Here is a 15,118-nt window from a genome sequence, read left to right as displayed (position 1 = left end):
TTTTTCATACTTTGGGTGTCTTGCACGGATTAATTTGATTTCCATTATTTCTTATGGGGAAAATTAATTTGACTTTCGATATTTTCGACATTCGATGGCTCTCAGGAACGGATTAATATCGAATGTCAGGGGTCCACTGTATATATGTTTTATTTGTCGTTCATTCAACATTGCCACGATAAGCCTGAGTCGCCTAGACATGAGAGAATGGGTGTGCGCACTCACTGTGCACCATATTAAAATAATTGGGGACCCCTGGGTACCATATGCTCTTTTTTCCTATTAAAAAAACTATTTTTTTTTTTTCTCAAAAAATTTGGGGCGCTACGCGAGTGAACGTATATATACGTTTGGACCGTTTAGGGGTTAATGATAAGATAACACCCACATTCACTCTACCAACATTCACTTTGTTAATGTTAAGATGACACCCACATTCACTTTGTTAATGTTAACCGATTACACTCACATTCACTCTACCAACATTCAGAAACATAATAGACAAGACAAGTGGTGTATATGTTATAATATCTGGCACAAGACTGTGTAAGTGTTCAGGAAACTCTGGTAGCTTTAAGTATTCTCTTCTGTGTTGTTATCAGTCATGAACCAGGCTAGAGTAAGGCTCACACTGGTCTTGTACGTGTTTGACCTCACACATCTTGGACCATGGAAATAATCTGTCGAAAATGACCTCAGCTCATGTTTGACTGCATCATTTCCTGTGTTTGCTTATTTGTGATTGCAGGGGTTGAGTCTCAGCTCCTGGCCCTGCCTCTTAACTGCCTCGTGGGAGTCTGCTTCCGTCACTTCTTCATCCAGGTCATTCCACTCTGTAATCGCCCTTAGGTTGAAGAATATTTCCTGACATCTCTGTGACTTGTCTGTCTCTTTAACTGTGTCTACGTATGACCTTTTTCTCCTCTCAAACACTATCCCTTTCCACTCTCTCTAGTCTTTTTAGTATTTTGTATGTTGTTGTTATGTCTCCCTTGGTCCTTGTTATCTCTGTAAGTTGTGCTGCCAATGCTGGAGCTGCAAGTAGAAAAGTACAGTACTATACTGTAAATTACTGTACTCCTGTACTATATACGTATTACTGTACTCTGCCACTACATTACTGTACTCCTGTACTATACATTACTGTACTTCTAGTACTATACATTACTGTACTGTAATATACATTACTGTACTCCTATACTATACTTGGATGTTGACTCTGCCTCATGGTTGATAATAATGTCTCATATCATTGCTGTGTTTGACGTGTATTTAACGTGTGAAGTGCTAGCGTTCTTTCCGTCAGTTCAAAACTTTGTCAACAGATGTCCTTTTTGTAATAGTTTGTTCTCACTTGCAATAATATATGTAATGTACAATTATGACTAGATGCTACACCACCAGCATATTTCTACTACTGTAATTACAAATATGTAATAAAAAATGTAATTATAAAGAAGTAGTACTTATACTGAAGACGGCTCATATGCCAGTTTATTAGAGGTAAACAGTGGGGCCAGGAGCTGTGCTTTATGGGGTTACCAGCACCTTGCTCCCAGCATTTTAGTTCCCTTGTACGACACACGTGCCTTATGAAGGAATTATTCTTTTCCTCTCGTGTATAGCCACTTCGCCATCCGTACTGTACTACTGTAGTAACACAGATAAGCTGCGAGCGGTAAATTTAGGCCTATACATGTATATGAGAAAATGGGTCTGTGCGGTGAGTGTGCACTGTATGAAAAATATCCTGCAGCACTCAGTGCAAAATGAAAAAAAATGCAACTGTGTTTTTGGTTTAAAATAGCGATTTTGCAGTGTACTTTTGTGTGGTTTTTATGGATGTAGTCTTAGTTTCTTGGTCTTATTTGATAGAATGGAAGATATATTACAGATATAAAGATAATTTTCATTGGTTTCTGCATTAAAAATAGCTTGAAATTGAACTCAGAGCAGCAGAAATGTTTGATTATTTCTGATGTTTAAGAGTAAACAAATCACATCACGTGTCCAATACATGTCAACTAGTGGGTCTAAGATACATTCACAAATGCACTGATATTATTTATACAATTATTACAATATTGCTTAAAAGTAAATTCTCAATTTTTTGCGTGAATAAAAATTCAAAATAGAATTCATGTGTAAAGCTTGGGAATATAACTAATGAACAAAGGAAATGCTATTTTAGTGCCTGGAATGCCTGCATCGTTTATTCTGGACCCTATTTTAAAATAGAAATTGGAATATTTTGAAATTTGTATGACATTGGCAAAATTACCAATTTCTGATCACTTTACTGGGTGGTTGAAATAGTCAATTGGGCAGTTTCTAGTGCTCAGTTGATAAAATGGAAGACATACTTGCAAAATAGTTAAGAATTGGTCTATTGGAACAATGTATTTGGCCTAAAATAGGACTCAAAGTGGACAAAATCACCAATATGTAAATATCGCTGATTTGGCAAAATTCACGAGAGCATAATTTCGTCAGTTTTTCATCAAATTTTGTACTTTCAGTTTCATTACCTTGTGAAAAAGATTCTCTACCATTTCATACGAAAAACTAATTTTTTTTTTTTTTTTTTTGGGGGGGGGGGATTCTTGGAGACTAAGAGCAGTTCTCAGATCAGATATCTGGACAATGAAAGGGGTTAGTTAATATCCTGTGGATAAAGAGAAGTAATTAAGAGAGAAGCTTTTAAATCTTGTTTATCGTGTTATTAAGAGAGAGGACCAAGCCTCCATTACTGCTTACACTGAGCGACCTTCATGCTTTATCACCGCATGTAATAATATAATAATATCTTTATTTACTACAGGTACTTGTACAAGGTATACAGGCCTAGCTGACATCAGTGACATACTGCTATATAGAAAGCCGCTTGTTATGCAGGGCATTTCCCGCAAATTTGGTCAGTTTTGTTCCAGGATGCGACCCATACCAGTCGACTAACACCCAGATAACCATTTCACTGATGGGTGAACTTAGACATCCAGTGTAAAGAAATATGCCCAGTGTTTCTACCCTCACTGGGAATCGAACCCAGACCCTTGCTGTGTGATGCGAGAGCTTTAGCCACCAGGTCATGGGGCACTTGGGTACATAATACATGCAACTTCAAGATTATTATTCTTATAAGCCTCCAGCCTGACTACCTCGCATTAGTATTAAGATAAAGATTTATTAAAAAGTTAACCATTCGTATCTTGTCTAGACTTAAGTATTTATTATGTATTAGGATTAGTCTGCCCGAAATGCCCCGGCATGATATTGGCTTTCTTTGTACTTAACAAATCAAAATTGTAATTACACATTGTAACTTTTACAAAGAAATAAAATCTTTAATCTTTAATCTTTTTAAAATTTTTCCTGAACCTGAGATATAATTGATATAAGAACAAAGATGCCCTCATTGATTGACAGGTGGAAAGATGAAATTTAACTGTGCATAATATCATAAAAAAAAGAGAAAATTAATAAAAAAAATTTCGTGGTACCATCAATGGTAAAACAAATGTGACAAAAATATATAATTACAGTAGAGCCTCCATATCAAAAGTTTGGTTTCCACAGTTTACCCTGGCCCAAAAATAAGCCTAAATTTTGCTTAATGGCACCTATGCACAGATGTAGTTTTGATAACAGTTCTTCAATGAAGAAGTGATAATTCTCTACTTATTATGCATAATTTATTAATTAATGATGGTGAAAGTTTTTCTTTTTTGGGCCACCCTGCCTTGGTGGGAATCGGCCAGTGTGATAATAATAAAAAAAAAAAAATATTAATTAAACTTTATCATAGGTATGTATGTAACGAAAAATGACTTATAGGGTTTGCTACTGTCTTGGGTTTCGGGTATCCATGGTACGGCTTCGATATGGAGGGACAGCTGTATGTTTTCTTTACAAAAAAAAGAGAGAATAAATAAAATGCATAATACAGAATTTTTTGGCAACCTCAGTGGTTAAAAGGAGTGACAAAATGTATAATAAATCTTTCTATACAAAAGTATAAGAGGCCTATTACTGAAATACAATGTAAGAGGAGGTAGTGTTACAAGCACTGGAAACCAGTATAATATACAGCCTCTCCTCATTTAGTGATGTACTCGTTTACTGACGCCTCAGACTTACGACGGGCTCTCTGACCAGTATTCATACCTAAATAATACGTATTAAAGCTGATTTCCTCTATTATATTTATTTCAGTATACAGTACACTACTGTATAAACATTTAAAAATGTACCAGAAGTGTTATATATGGTGAAACGGTGACTTTAAAACAATATCAGTACGTATGCTCCTCACTTAGCGATGAATTCGTTTAACGATGTGGCCTTAAGAAAGGAACTCCGTCGTTAAGTGAGGAGAGACTGTTTATACATATGGTGTGTTAGTGTTTACTGAAGATGTGACACTGTGAGCGGATCTCTGCCTTCCCTCCCCTTCCGTTCCCCCTCCCCTTCCCTTCCCTTACCCCTTCTCTTGCCCCCTGGGTAATATTGCTGTACATTAATGGCCCCTTTCAAGGCAGGTGAAATTGCAAACCTGGAGAATGTACAGATAACTTTCACAGCACGTATAAGTACGATAAAGCACCTAAATTTCTGGAAATGGTTGAAGCCCCTTGATTTGTACTCCCTGGAATGCAGGTGAGAAATATACGTGTTAATATACACTTGGACAATCCTCGAGGAACTAGTCCCAAATTTGCACATGGAAATCACTTCCTACAAAAGCAAAAGACTCGGCAGGAGATGCAACATTCCCCCAGTGAAAAGCAGGGGCATCATGAGTGCACTAAGAGACAATACAATAAATGTCAGGGGCCCAAGACTGTTCAGTTGCCTCCCAGCATACATAAGGGGAATTACCAATAGACCCCTGGCTGTCTTGAAGAAGGCGCTGAACAGACACTTAGTCAGTACCTGACCAGCCGGGCTGTGGCTCGTACATCGGTTCACATGCAGCCAACAGTAACAGCCTGTTTGATCAGGCCCTGATCCACCATGAGGCCTGGTCATAGACCGGGCTGCAGGGGTGTTGATCCCTGAAACCCCCTCCATATATACTCCAGGCATATTCTCCTCCTCCCCATCCCTTCCCCCTCCCTTCCCTTCCCCCTCCCACCCTGTGACTGCAGATATATAATCACACATGCATGACCATAAATGAATAATCATACAGTGAATCATCAATAAATAATCATACAAAAAATTATAAATAATCATACAGGTGGCTTTCTTACTCATTATTGTCTCATCAGTTTTTAAATTTGAATTTTTCATATGTAAAAAAATAATATTTTTTATTCATCAGACGTAGTTGCAAGTGAGAGATAAGTAAGAGTTGGCAAGTAGATTTTAAATTAATATAAGTAGAAGTTAAATTAACCTAACTAGACGTTAAATTAATTTAACTGGATGTTAAATTAATTCAAGTCAAAGTTTAGAATGCATGGTGCCCTGATACACATGTTGTAGTTCCTCTTCTGACAGTCCCGCTCTTAATGCAGATAGTACTCTATAATGTCTTATATGCAGCTGGTACATTAACTGTGACCCATCCATCCTCTCTGCTGATGCCCTGACCATCATTCTTCCATGTCTCAACCCGTAACCATCTCTTTTCAACTCTTCCATGCAGCGATTAATGTTCCTTGTGGGTTTAATACTGTCCATGACTATATTAATAATAATAATAATCCTTGGGAAGAAGTTTGTTGCAGGTAGTAAGGTTAAACTAGTGGTTCTTATTAATTTTTCATTAATTTAAGATTGTCATATTCACCTGAATGATATTCTTGTCTTAGGATAATGATTGTTCTTCTAACAGAGTCATCAAGTAGTTGTGTCTGTAGTGATGACTGTCTTGTTGATGTTAGTGAGTCTTCTGCCATATTCACTGTACCGGTCCTCACCAGATGACTCTCCTGATCTCACACCGGTGGCTATGTTTGCCATGTGCATTGAAGTAAGTATTTTATATTCTCGATGTTTTATCATAGTACACTTTTTTACTTCTTGATTAATGAGTCCTGGAAATGGGAAGTACAATGCCTGCACTTTAAAGAGAGGGGTTTGGGATACTGGCAGTTTGGAGGGATATGTTGTGTACCTTTATATGTGTATGCTTCTAAACTGTTGTATTCTGAGCACCTCTGCAAAAAAAGTGATAATGTGTGAGTGTGGTGAAAGTGTTGAATGATGATGAAAGTATTTTCTTTTTGGGGATTTTCTTTCTTTTTTGGGTCACCCTGCCTCGGTGGGAGACGGCCGACTTGTTAAAAAAAAAAAAAAAAATCGCAAAGTCTTGCACTTATTTTTTTTTTTTTAATGTACTGGCCGTCTCCCACCCAGGCAGTGTGACCCGAAAAAGAAGAAAAACCGTAAAGTTTTCTTTTTATGTTTAGTAATTTATCCAGAAAAATATGTTACTAACCTCTTGCTCCCAGCATTTAGTAATATATACAAGAGAAGGTGTTACTAGCTCCTTGCTCCTAGCATTTTATTTGTAAATATTTTATCTTTGATAATGTAGTTATTGTTGAGGTTGGTGACAGTGTTTAAGGTTGCTCTGGATCTTTCACACTTATATTGAGAATAGATATTTAATAATGATAATTAGTTTTATAACTGTAGAAAGGATGGTGAAAGGCACAGGATGGTGCCACTTAAACAGCAGGTTAGGTTCCATCTATTGCCATACAGCAGAAATCACTGTAAAGCGAATTAAAGCCTTCTTCGGCAGTGGCAGCGGCAGCAGCGACCTCCAAGCTCCGTACTTTTTTCCAACTATCAGAGCCACCAATGCTCCTATGATGACCTAGTTACAAGCAAAACTGCACTACCCAACGTAGCACCCAGAATGACCAAAGATTACCAACAGTGAAACATACAAATCGAAAATAATAGAGATCAAAGGAAGACTGCCCACAAACCAAAAGCAACACCCCGCTGCCAGCCGAACAACGTAACCCTAAGCTTTGTATAACTACAACTTCTTCTTAACTACAACAATTCCTGTAGTATTATGAGGCGCAATCTAAGAGGAAACAGCACCAAGGCCAGCAAGAAAACACCGAAAAATCAACTGTTCAACAAGTGTAGCCAGGAGGACGCCGGCCCAGCAACCACCCCACTCACCACCGCTCAAGGCGACACCACAACAATAACAACAAACATGGCTGCCACCAGCCCATCCACCCCTCTCTTCCCCGGATTCAACCTACCAAGTAGTCTCTCAGGTATGACCAACGATCCAGATACCCTAAAGTCATGCATCTCCACCTTAGTTATTGAAAATATGAATCTTCGAGAGACACTAACAAAACAAGACACCAGGATGACACAACTCGAGAACATAATCCTCAGTCTTGAACAAAAGTTATCAACACCAGGAATGACTAACTGTGACAAGACCATCCAAACAGTCATAGATAGCCATACCCAGCAAATAATATCTCTTAATACAAAGGTTGAAGAAGCAGTAAAAGAATGGAAGAACAACTTAGATAACCAGTTCAGTGACTACTTTGCTCTCCAAGAAGATAAAACTGAACAAGATAAACTATCGGACGCAGTAATAGTTAACAGTCCACTTTTTCCCAGTGATATGAACCAAACAAACAGTAAATAAATTACTCTGCAGATCATAAAGGACCAAACAAGTGTTATTGTACCTGAGTCTGAAATAAAAGAAGCCAGGTTACTAGGATCCCATGGTAGAAAAAGTGTTACGCTTAGATTCCACTCACATGACAGGAAAAAAGACTTAATTATTGCATCTATTAAAGTAAAGAAAGAGGTATACAGTGGACCCCCGGTTAACGATTTTAATCCGTGCAAGAGGGATAATTGTTATGCGAAATAATCGTTATGCGAATGAATTTTCCCCATAAGAAATATTATTATTATTATTATTATCACACCGGCCGATTCCCACCAAGGCAGGGTGGCCCGAAAAAGAAAAACTTTCACCATCATTCACTCCATCACTGTCTTGCCAGAAGGGTGCTTTACACTACAGTTTTTAAACTGCAACATTAACACCCCTCCTTCAGAGTGCAGGCACTGTACTTCCCATCTCCAGGACTCAAGTCCGGCCTGCCGGTTTCCCTGAATCCCTTCATAAATGTTACTTTGCTCACACTCCAACAGCACGTCAAGTATTAAAAACCATTTGTCTCCATTCACTCCTATCAAACACGCTCACGCATGCCTGCTGGAAGTCCAAGCCCCTCGCACACAAAACCTCCTTTACCCCCTCCCTCCAACCCTTCCTAGGCCGACCCCTACCCCGCCTTCCTTCCACTACAGACTGATACACTCTTGAAGTCATTCTGTTTCGCTCCATTCTCTCTACATGTCCGAACCACCTCAACAACCCTTCCTCAGCCCTCTGGACAACAGTTTTGGTAATCCCGCACCTCCTCCTAACTTCCAAACTACGAATTCTCTGCATTATATTCACACCACACATTGCCCTCAGACATGACATCTCCACTGCCTCCAGCCTTCTCCTCGCTGCAACATTCATCACCCACGCTTCACACCCATATAAGAGCGTTGGTAAAACTATACTCTCATACATTCCCCTCTTTGCCTCCAAGGACAAAGTTCTTTGTCTCCACAGACTCCTAAGTGCACCACTCACTCTTTTTCCCTCATCAATTCTATGATTCACCTCATCTTTCATAGACCCATCCGCTGACACGTCCACTCCCAAATATCTGAATACGTTCACCTCCTCCATACTCTCTCCCTCCAATCTGATATTCAATCTTTCATCACCTAATCTTTTTGTTATCCTCATAACCTTACTCTTTCCTGTATTCACCTTTAATTTTCTTCTTTTGCACACCCTACCAAATTCATCCACCAATCTCTGCAACTTCTCTTCAGAATCTCCCAAGAGCACAGTGTCATCAGCAAAGAGCAGCTGTGACAACTCCCACTTTGTGTGTGATTCTTTATCTTTTAACTTCACGCCTCTTGCCAAGACCCTCGCATTTACTTCTCTTACAACCCCATCTATAAATATATTAAACAACCACGGTGACATCACACATCCTTGTCTAAGGCCTACTTTTACTGGGAAAAAATTCCCCTCTTTCCTACATACTCTAACTTGAGCCTCACTATCCTCGTAAAAACTCTTCACTGCTTTCAGTAACCTACCTCCTACACCATACACTTGCAACATCTGCCACATTGCCCCCCTATCCACCCTGTCATACGCCTTTTCCAAATCCATAAATGCCACAAAGACCTCTTTAGCCTTATCTAAATACTGTTCACTTATATGTTTCACTGTAAACACCTGGTCCACACACCCCCTACCTTTCCTAAAGCCTCCTTGTTCATCTGCTATCCTATTCTCCGTCTTACTCTTAATTCTTTCAATTATAACTCTACCATACACTTTACCAGGTACACTCAACAGACTTATCCCCCTATAATTTTTGCACTCTCTTTTATCCCCTTTGCCTTTATACAAAGGAACTATGCATGCTCTCTGCCAATCCCTAGGTACCTTACCCTCTTCCATACATTTATTAAATAATTGCACCAACCACTCCAAAACTATATCCCCACCTGCTTTTAACATTTCTATCTTTATTCCATCAATCCCGGCTGCCTTACCCCCTTTCATTTTACCTACTGCCTCACGAACTTCCCCCACACTCACAACTGACTCTTCCTCACTCCTACAAGATGTTATTCCTCCTTGCCCTATACACGAAATCACAGCTTCCCTATCTTCATCAACATTTAACAATTCCTCAAAATATTCCTTCCATCTTCCCAATACCTCTAACTCTCCATTTAATAACTCTCCTCTCCTATTTTTAACTGACAAATCCATTTGTTCTCTAGGCTTTCTTAACTTGTTAATCTCACTCCAAAACTTTTTCTTATTTTCAACAAAATTTGTTGATAACATCTCACCCACTCTCTCATTTGCTCTCTTTTTACATTGCTTCACCACTCTCTTAACTTCTCTCTTTTTCTCCATATACTCTTCCCTCCTTGCATCACTTCTACTTTGTAAAAACTTCTCATATGCTAACTTTTTCTCCCTTACTACTCTCTTTACATCATCATTCCACCAATCGCTCCTCTTCCCTCCTGCACCCACTTTCCTGTAACCACAAACTTCTGCTGAACACTCTAACACTACATTTTTAAACCTACCCCATACCTCTTCGACCCCATTGCCTATGCTCTCATTAGCCCATCTATCCTCCAATAGCTGTTTATATCTTACCCTAACTGCCTCCTCTTTTAGTTTATAAACCTTTACCTCTCTCTTCCCTGATGCTTCTATTCTCCTTGTATCCCATCTACCTTTTACTCTCAGTGTAGCTACAACTAGAAAGTGATCTGATATATCTGTGGCCCCTCTATAAACATGTACATCCTGAAGTCTACTCAACAGTCTTTTATCTACCAATACATAATCCAACAAACTACTGTCATTTCGCCCTACATCATATCGTGTATACTTATTTATCCTCTTTTTCTTAAAATATGTATTACCTATAACTAAACCCCTTTCTATACAAAGTTCAATCAAAGGGCTCCCATTATCATTTACACCTGGCACCCCAAACTTACCTACCACACCCTCTCTAAAAGTTTCTCCTACTTTAGCATTCAAGTCCCCTACCACAATTACTCTCTCACTTGGTTCAAAGGCTCCTATACATTCACTTAACATCTCCCAAAATCTCTCTCTCTCCTCTGCATTCCTCTCTTCTCCAGGTGCATACACGCTTATTATGACCCACTTCTCGCATCCAACCTTTACTTTAATCCACATAATTCTTGAATTTACACATTCATATTCTCTTTTCTCCTTCCATAACTGATCATTTAACATTACTGCTACCCCTTCCTTTGCTCTAACTCTCTCAGATACTCCAGATTTAATCCGTGCAAGACGCCCAAAAGTATGAAAAAAAATTTTTTTTACCACATGAAATGTTAATTTTAATACACACAAACTGAAAAAGGCATGCACAATTACATGACACTTACTTTTATTGAAGATCTGGTGATGATTGATGGGATGGGAGGAGGGGAGAGCATTATCTTCTTACTGTTTAGAAGGGGAATCCCCTTCCATTACGACTTGAGGTAGCAAGTCCTTTTCCGGGGTTACTTCCCTTCTTCTTTTAATGCCACTAGGACCAGCTTGAGAGTCACTGGACCTCTGTCGCACAACAAATCTGTCCATAGAGCTCTGTACCTCCCGTTCCTTTACGATTTGTCTAAAATGGGCCACAACATTGTCATTGAAATAGTCACCAGCACGGCTTGCAACAGCTGTGTCAGGGTGATTTTCATCTATAAAGGTTTGCAGTTCAACCCACTGTGCACACATTTCCTTAATCTTTGAAGTAGGCACAATGGATTCCACAACTGGCATAGGCTTCTCAGGGTTAGCCCCAAACCCTTCAAAATCTTTCTTAATTTCCATACTAATTCTCACCCTTTTTACCACAGGGTTGGCACTAGAAGCTTTCTTGGGGCCCATGGTCACTTATTTTCCAGAAACAGCACCGAAAACACTGTAATAATACGAAATATTCCGAGTGTATGCTTGGATGTTACCGCGGAGGCTGGCTGGTAAACAATGGGACGGGCGGCACATGTGAGGGCACATTGGACGCGTCTCGGACGAAAATCGGTGAGCGGGTTTTTAATCGGTATGCGCGGCAAAAATTTTGCGATAAAAGTAAGCGGTATGCGGAAAAATCGCTATGTGATGCCATCGTTATGCGGGGGTCCACTGTATATAAACGAGTGTCTTACCAAAAAACGTCAGAACCTCCTGTATAGAGTCAGAAAACTTAAGCGGGAGAATAATGACACAATACACCAATGCTTCACACGGGATGGGAAAATTCTTGTTAGGAAAACAAATGTAGGTCAACTGTACACAATCACGAACGAGAATGATCTATCACGATTTCTCAGGGATATTAATCTTACAGAGAATAACTAAATGTCCAACCTAAAAGCCTACGTAGTGTAGTGTAAGTTTTGCTCCATTATTGTTCAAATTTCGTAGTACAATCTCTTAGTAATTAAATAATCAACTACCTCATTATGTGATTTTACTAGTAAGCATAAGTCACCTTATCTAATTTTCTTATTTACTATTGTTTGTTTAAATATTAGCTGAATTGATACTTTCTCTGTCCATATTACTACCTCATATTTTTTTAAATACTATCAATTGATTTTACTTACTAAAATTAATAATTACCATTTTTACTATCAATACAATTTACTCTTAACATTTTTGACATCATTTAATAACCATTACTTGTCTAATTACCTTAACCTTACCTTAACTTGTTTTGTAATCATTATTACTTACTAAAATTGTATTAAGCACCATATTTACTACCAGTCAATTTTACTTTTGTACATTAAACATTATTTTATACTTCCCATAACATTTTGTTGCCAAATTTCCAAGTTTGTATATTCAACTCCATCCTTTATATTATCCTTTGTACCTGTGTACCTGTGTACCTGTCTACCATCTTACTATCATATTATAACCAAGACATTGCCATTGTTATTTTTTACTTACTATTCTTTCGTACTCTAATTTGTGAATTTTATTTTGTCAATTTAAATCTAGTTATACTCCTGATCTTGTCAACAACCTATACCAGACTCTAGTGCAATTGCAAGTACCATTTCAATTTGTATTTTTATATTATAAGTTTATATTATAATTCCTACTCTAAGATTGTTTTCATATCTTAGTGACTATATTGTGTGTGCAATTAGTGTATATTTCAATTATATTATTGTTCAAGGCCCTTAACTATCTTTTGCTAACTAGTACCAACTACCTCATATATTTTTTTTTTCTACTTTTTTTTTTCTTATTCTTTTGCTACCTTAACTTGTATATTTTATCTTGTCAATTTAAATCTAGTTATACTCTAATTCTTGTAAACAACTTATATAAGACCTTAGTGCAATTATAATCGAGAGTTTTGTGACTTTTTTTATTTCATTAGATTAAACTCAGTTGTACTATAGCTCATTCTAGCTCAATACATAGTCAATACCAAATTCATTATATTAGACCATAGTGCAATTACTAGTGAGAGTCTGGTGCTATTTTTAATTTGTATTTTTATATTATTAGATTAAACCTAGTTGTACTATAGCTCATTCTAGCTCAATACATAGACTATACCAAAGTCATTACATTAGACCTTAGTGCAATTACAAGTGAGAGTCTTGTGCTATTTTTAATTTGTTTTTTTATATTATTAGTTTATACCTAGTTGTACTTTAGCTCATTCCAGCACAACTCATAGACAACACCAACTTCATTATGTGTATTAGTGACTATACCCTACATTACCAAAATGCTATAGCTATATACTTGTCCAAACTTCCCACCACTACAGATATCAGTACTAAAACTCAGCACACAACTCAGGATATAAATAACCATAATTTAAACCTAGAAGATGATTGATCACATTGACCCTGATCTAAACCTCCATAATCTGACACACAACCAAAACCTATTGGAAAGTAACTGCCTTTACTACACAGCATCACAAGCCAGCACTATCCTAAACAATGATAAAAGTCTATCAGTACTTAACTACAACATCAGGTCCTTAAGCAAACACTATGATGACCTCCTGGCACTCCTTGAATCACTAAAGACACCCTTCTCCTGCATTATTCTTACTGAGACCTGGCTTAAGAAGGACACAATAGATATCTACCCTCTACCAGGATACACAGCAATCCACAACTGCAGACCATACCAAGTTGGGGGTGGTATTTCAATCTATTACTCTAACCAATTATCTTGTATTAGCACCACTTGCTTTAGTGATGAATATGGAGAAAACATTTTTGCTAATTTTACTGAAAAAAAAACTTAAGACGCCTATAACAATCGGTGCCATTTACCGGATACCCCACACAAACATCTCAAATTTCAGTGAGAAATTAAAGGAACTAATAACAAACAGACAAATGAATAAGCACCACCTTCTCTTAGCTGGAGACTTCAACATTAACCTTGGCCTACTAGATGATCAGCCTGTAACTGATTTCATCAACAATATGAACAACACACTTCTCATACCAACAATAACTAAACCAACCAGGCTCACTGAAACAAGTGCAACCATAATAGACCACATATGGACCAATATACTAACCCCCCTTAAATCAGGGATAATCACAGATAGCACTACAGACCACTACCCTACCTTCCTCTCGACAAACATTAGTAAACCACCACTTGAATACAACAAAGTTTCATTTAGACTCCATGATGAGGCCTCAATAAGGAAGTTCACAGCTGACCTTGAGACTGTTGACTGGCCTACAGAATTCTCCAAGGCCAATGGTATTGATGACTGGACAGACATTTTTCTTAACAAATTACTTAGACTATACAACAAACATTGTCCTATAAAAACGAAACAGATCACAAACAAACGGCTTGGTTGCCCATGGCTAACCAGCACCATTCTGAAATCCATTGATAAGAAACACCAATATGAAAAGCAATATAGACAGGGCCTAATACACAAAGATATTCTTAAACTATTCATCAGTCCTCACCAAAGTAATAAAGAAAGCCAAACAACTATACTACTCCAGTAGATTCACTGACACAAGAGGAGATATAAAAAGGACCTGGAAAACACTCTCTCAGATTCTAGGGACCCACAAACTGAAAAAAAAAAGAATATTGTCCTAACTAAACCTAATGAAACACCACTGCATCCCACTGACACAGCTAACAAGATGAACGACTTCTTCTCAACCATAGGTTCTAATCTCGCCAATAAAATCCCACGTACCAATACCCATACCGGGGACTACCTAGATGGGAATTTCCCAAATTCCTTCTATCTTGCTCCAACTGAGCCCACGGAAGTCACCAAGATTATAAAGTCACTTAAAAATAACTCAGGGAATCTGTCTCATGTCCCACCATTATTGTACAAGCGAGCGGCCCATGTCTTCTCGCATGCTATCTCATTACTTTTTAACAAGTCACTAGAAACTAGCATCTTCCCGAAACTACTCAAGACGGCAAGGG

At 38.1% G+C, this 15,118-nt stretch overlaps 1 protein-coding gene across 5 annotated transcripts in view; it reads left to right on the top strand.

The window, feature by feature from the left end:
* The window catches only part of Ac13E (Adenylyl cyclase 13E), a 111,481-nt gene that overhangs the window by 11,830 nt on the left and 84,533 nt on the right, over positions 1-15,118 (top strand). For 4 of the 5 annotated variants that reach the window (XR_011394650.1, XM_053798037.2, XM_053798036.2 and 1 more), the window contains exon 4: positions 5,840-5,977. Coding sequence is in view for 4 of the 5 variants with exons in the window: in XM_053798037.2 (XP_053654012.1) it covers positions 5,840-5,977 (138 nt within the window). In the remaining variant the exon portion in view is untranslated. Of the gene's footprint in view, positions 1-748; positions 823-5,839; positions 5,978-15,118 lie in introns of those variants that run through there. The other variant, XM_053798039.2, reaches the window with a different exon arrangement.

This window comes from Cherax quadricarinatus, chromosome 93 (assembly GCF_038502225.1).
Source record: "Cherax quadricarinatus isolate ZL_2023a chromosome 93, ASM3850222v1, whole genome shotgun sequence".
NCBI classification, from domain to species: domain Eukaryota; kingdom Metazoa; phylum Arthropoda; class Malacostraca; order Decapoda; family Parastacidae; genus Cherax; species Cherax quadricarinatus.
The sequence above is the reverse complement of the archived record's forward strand: the minus strand, read 5'-3'. Positions and strand labels throughout refer to the sequence as shown.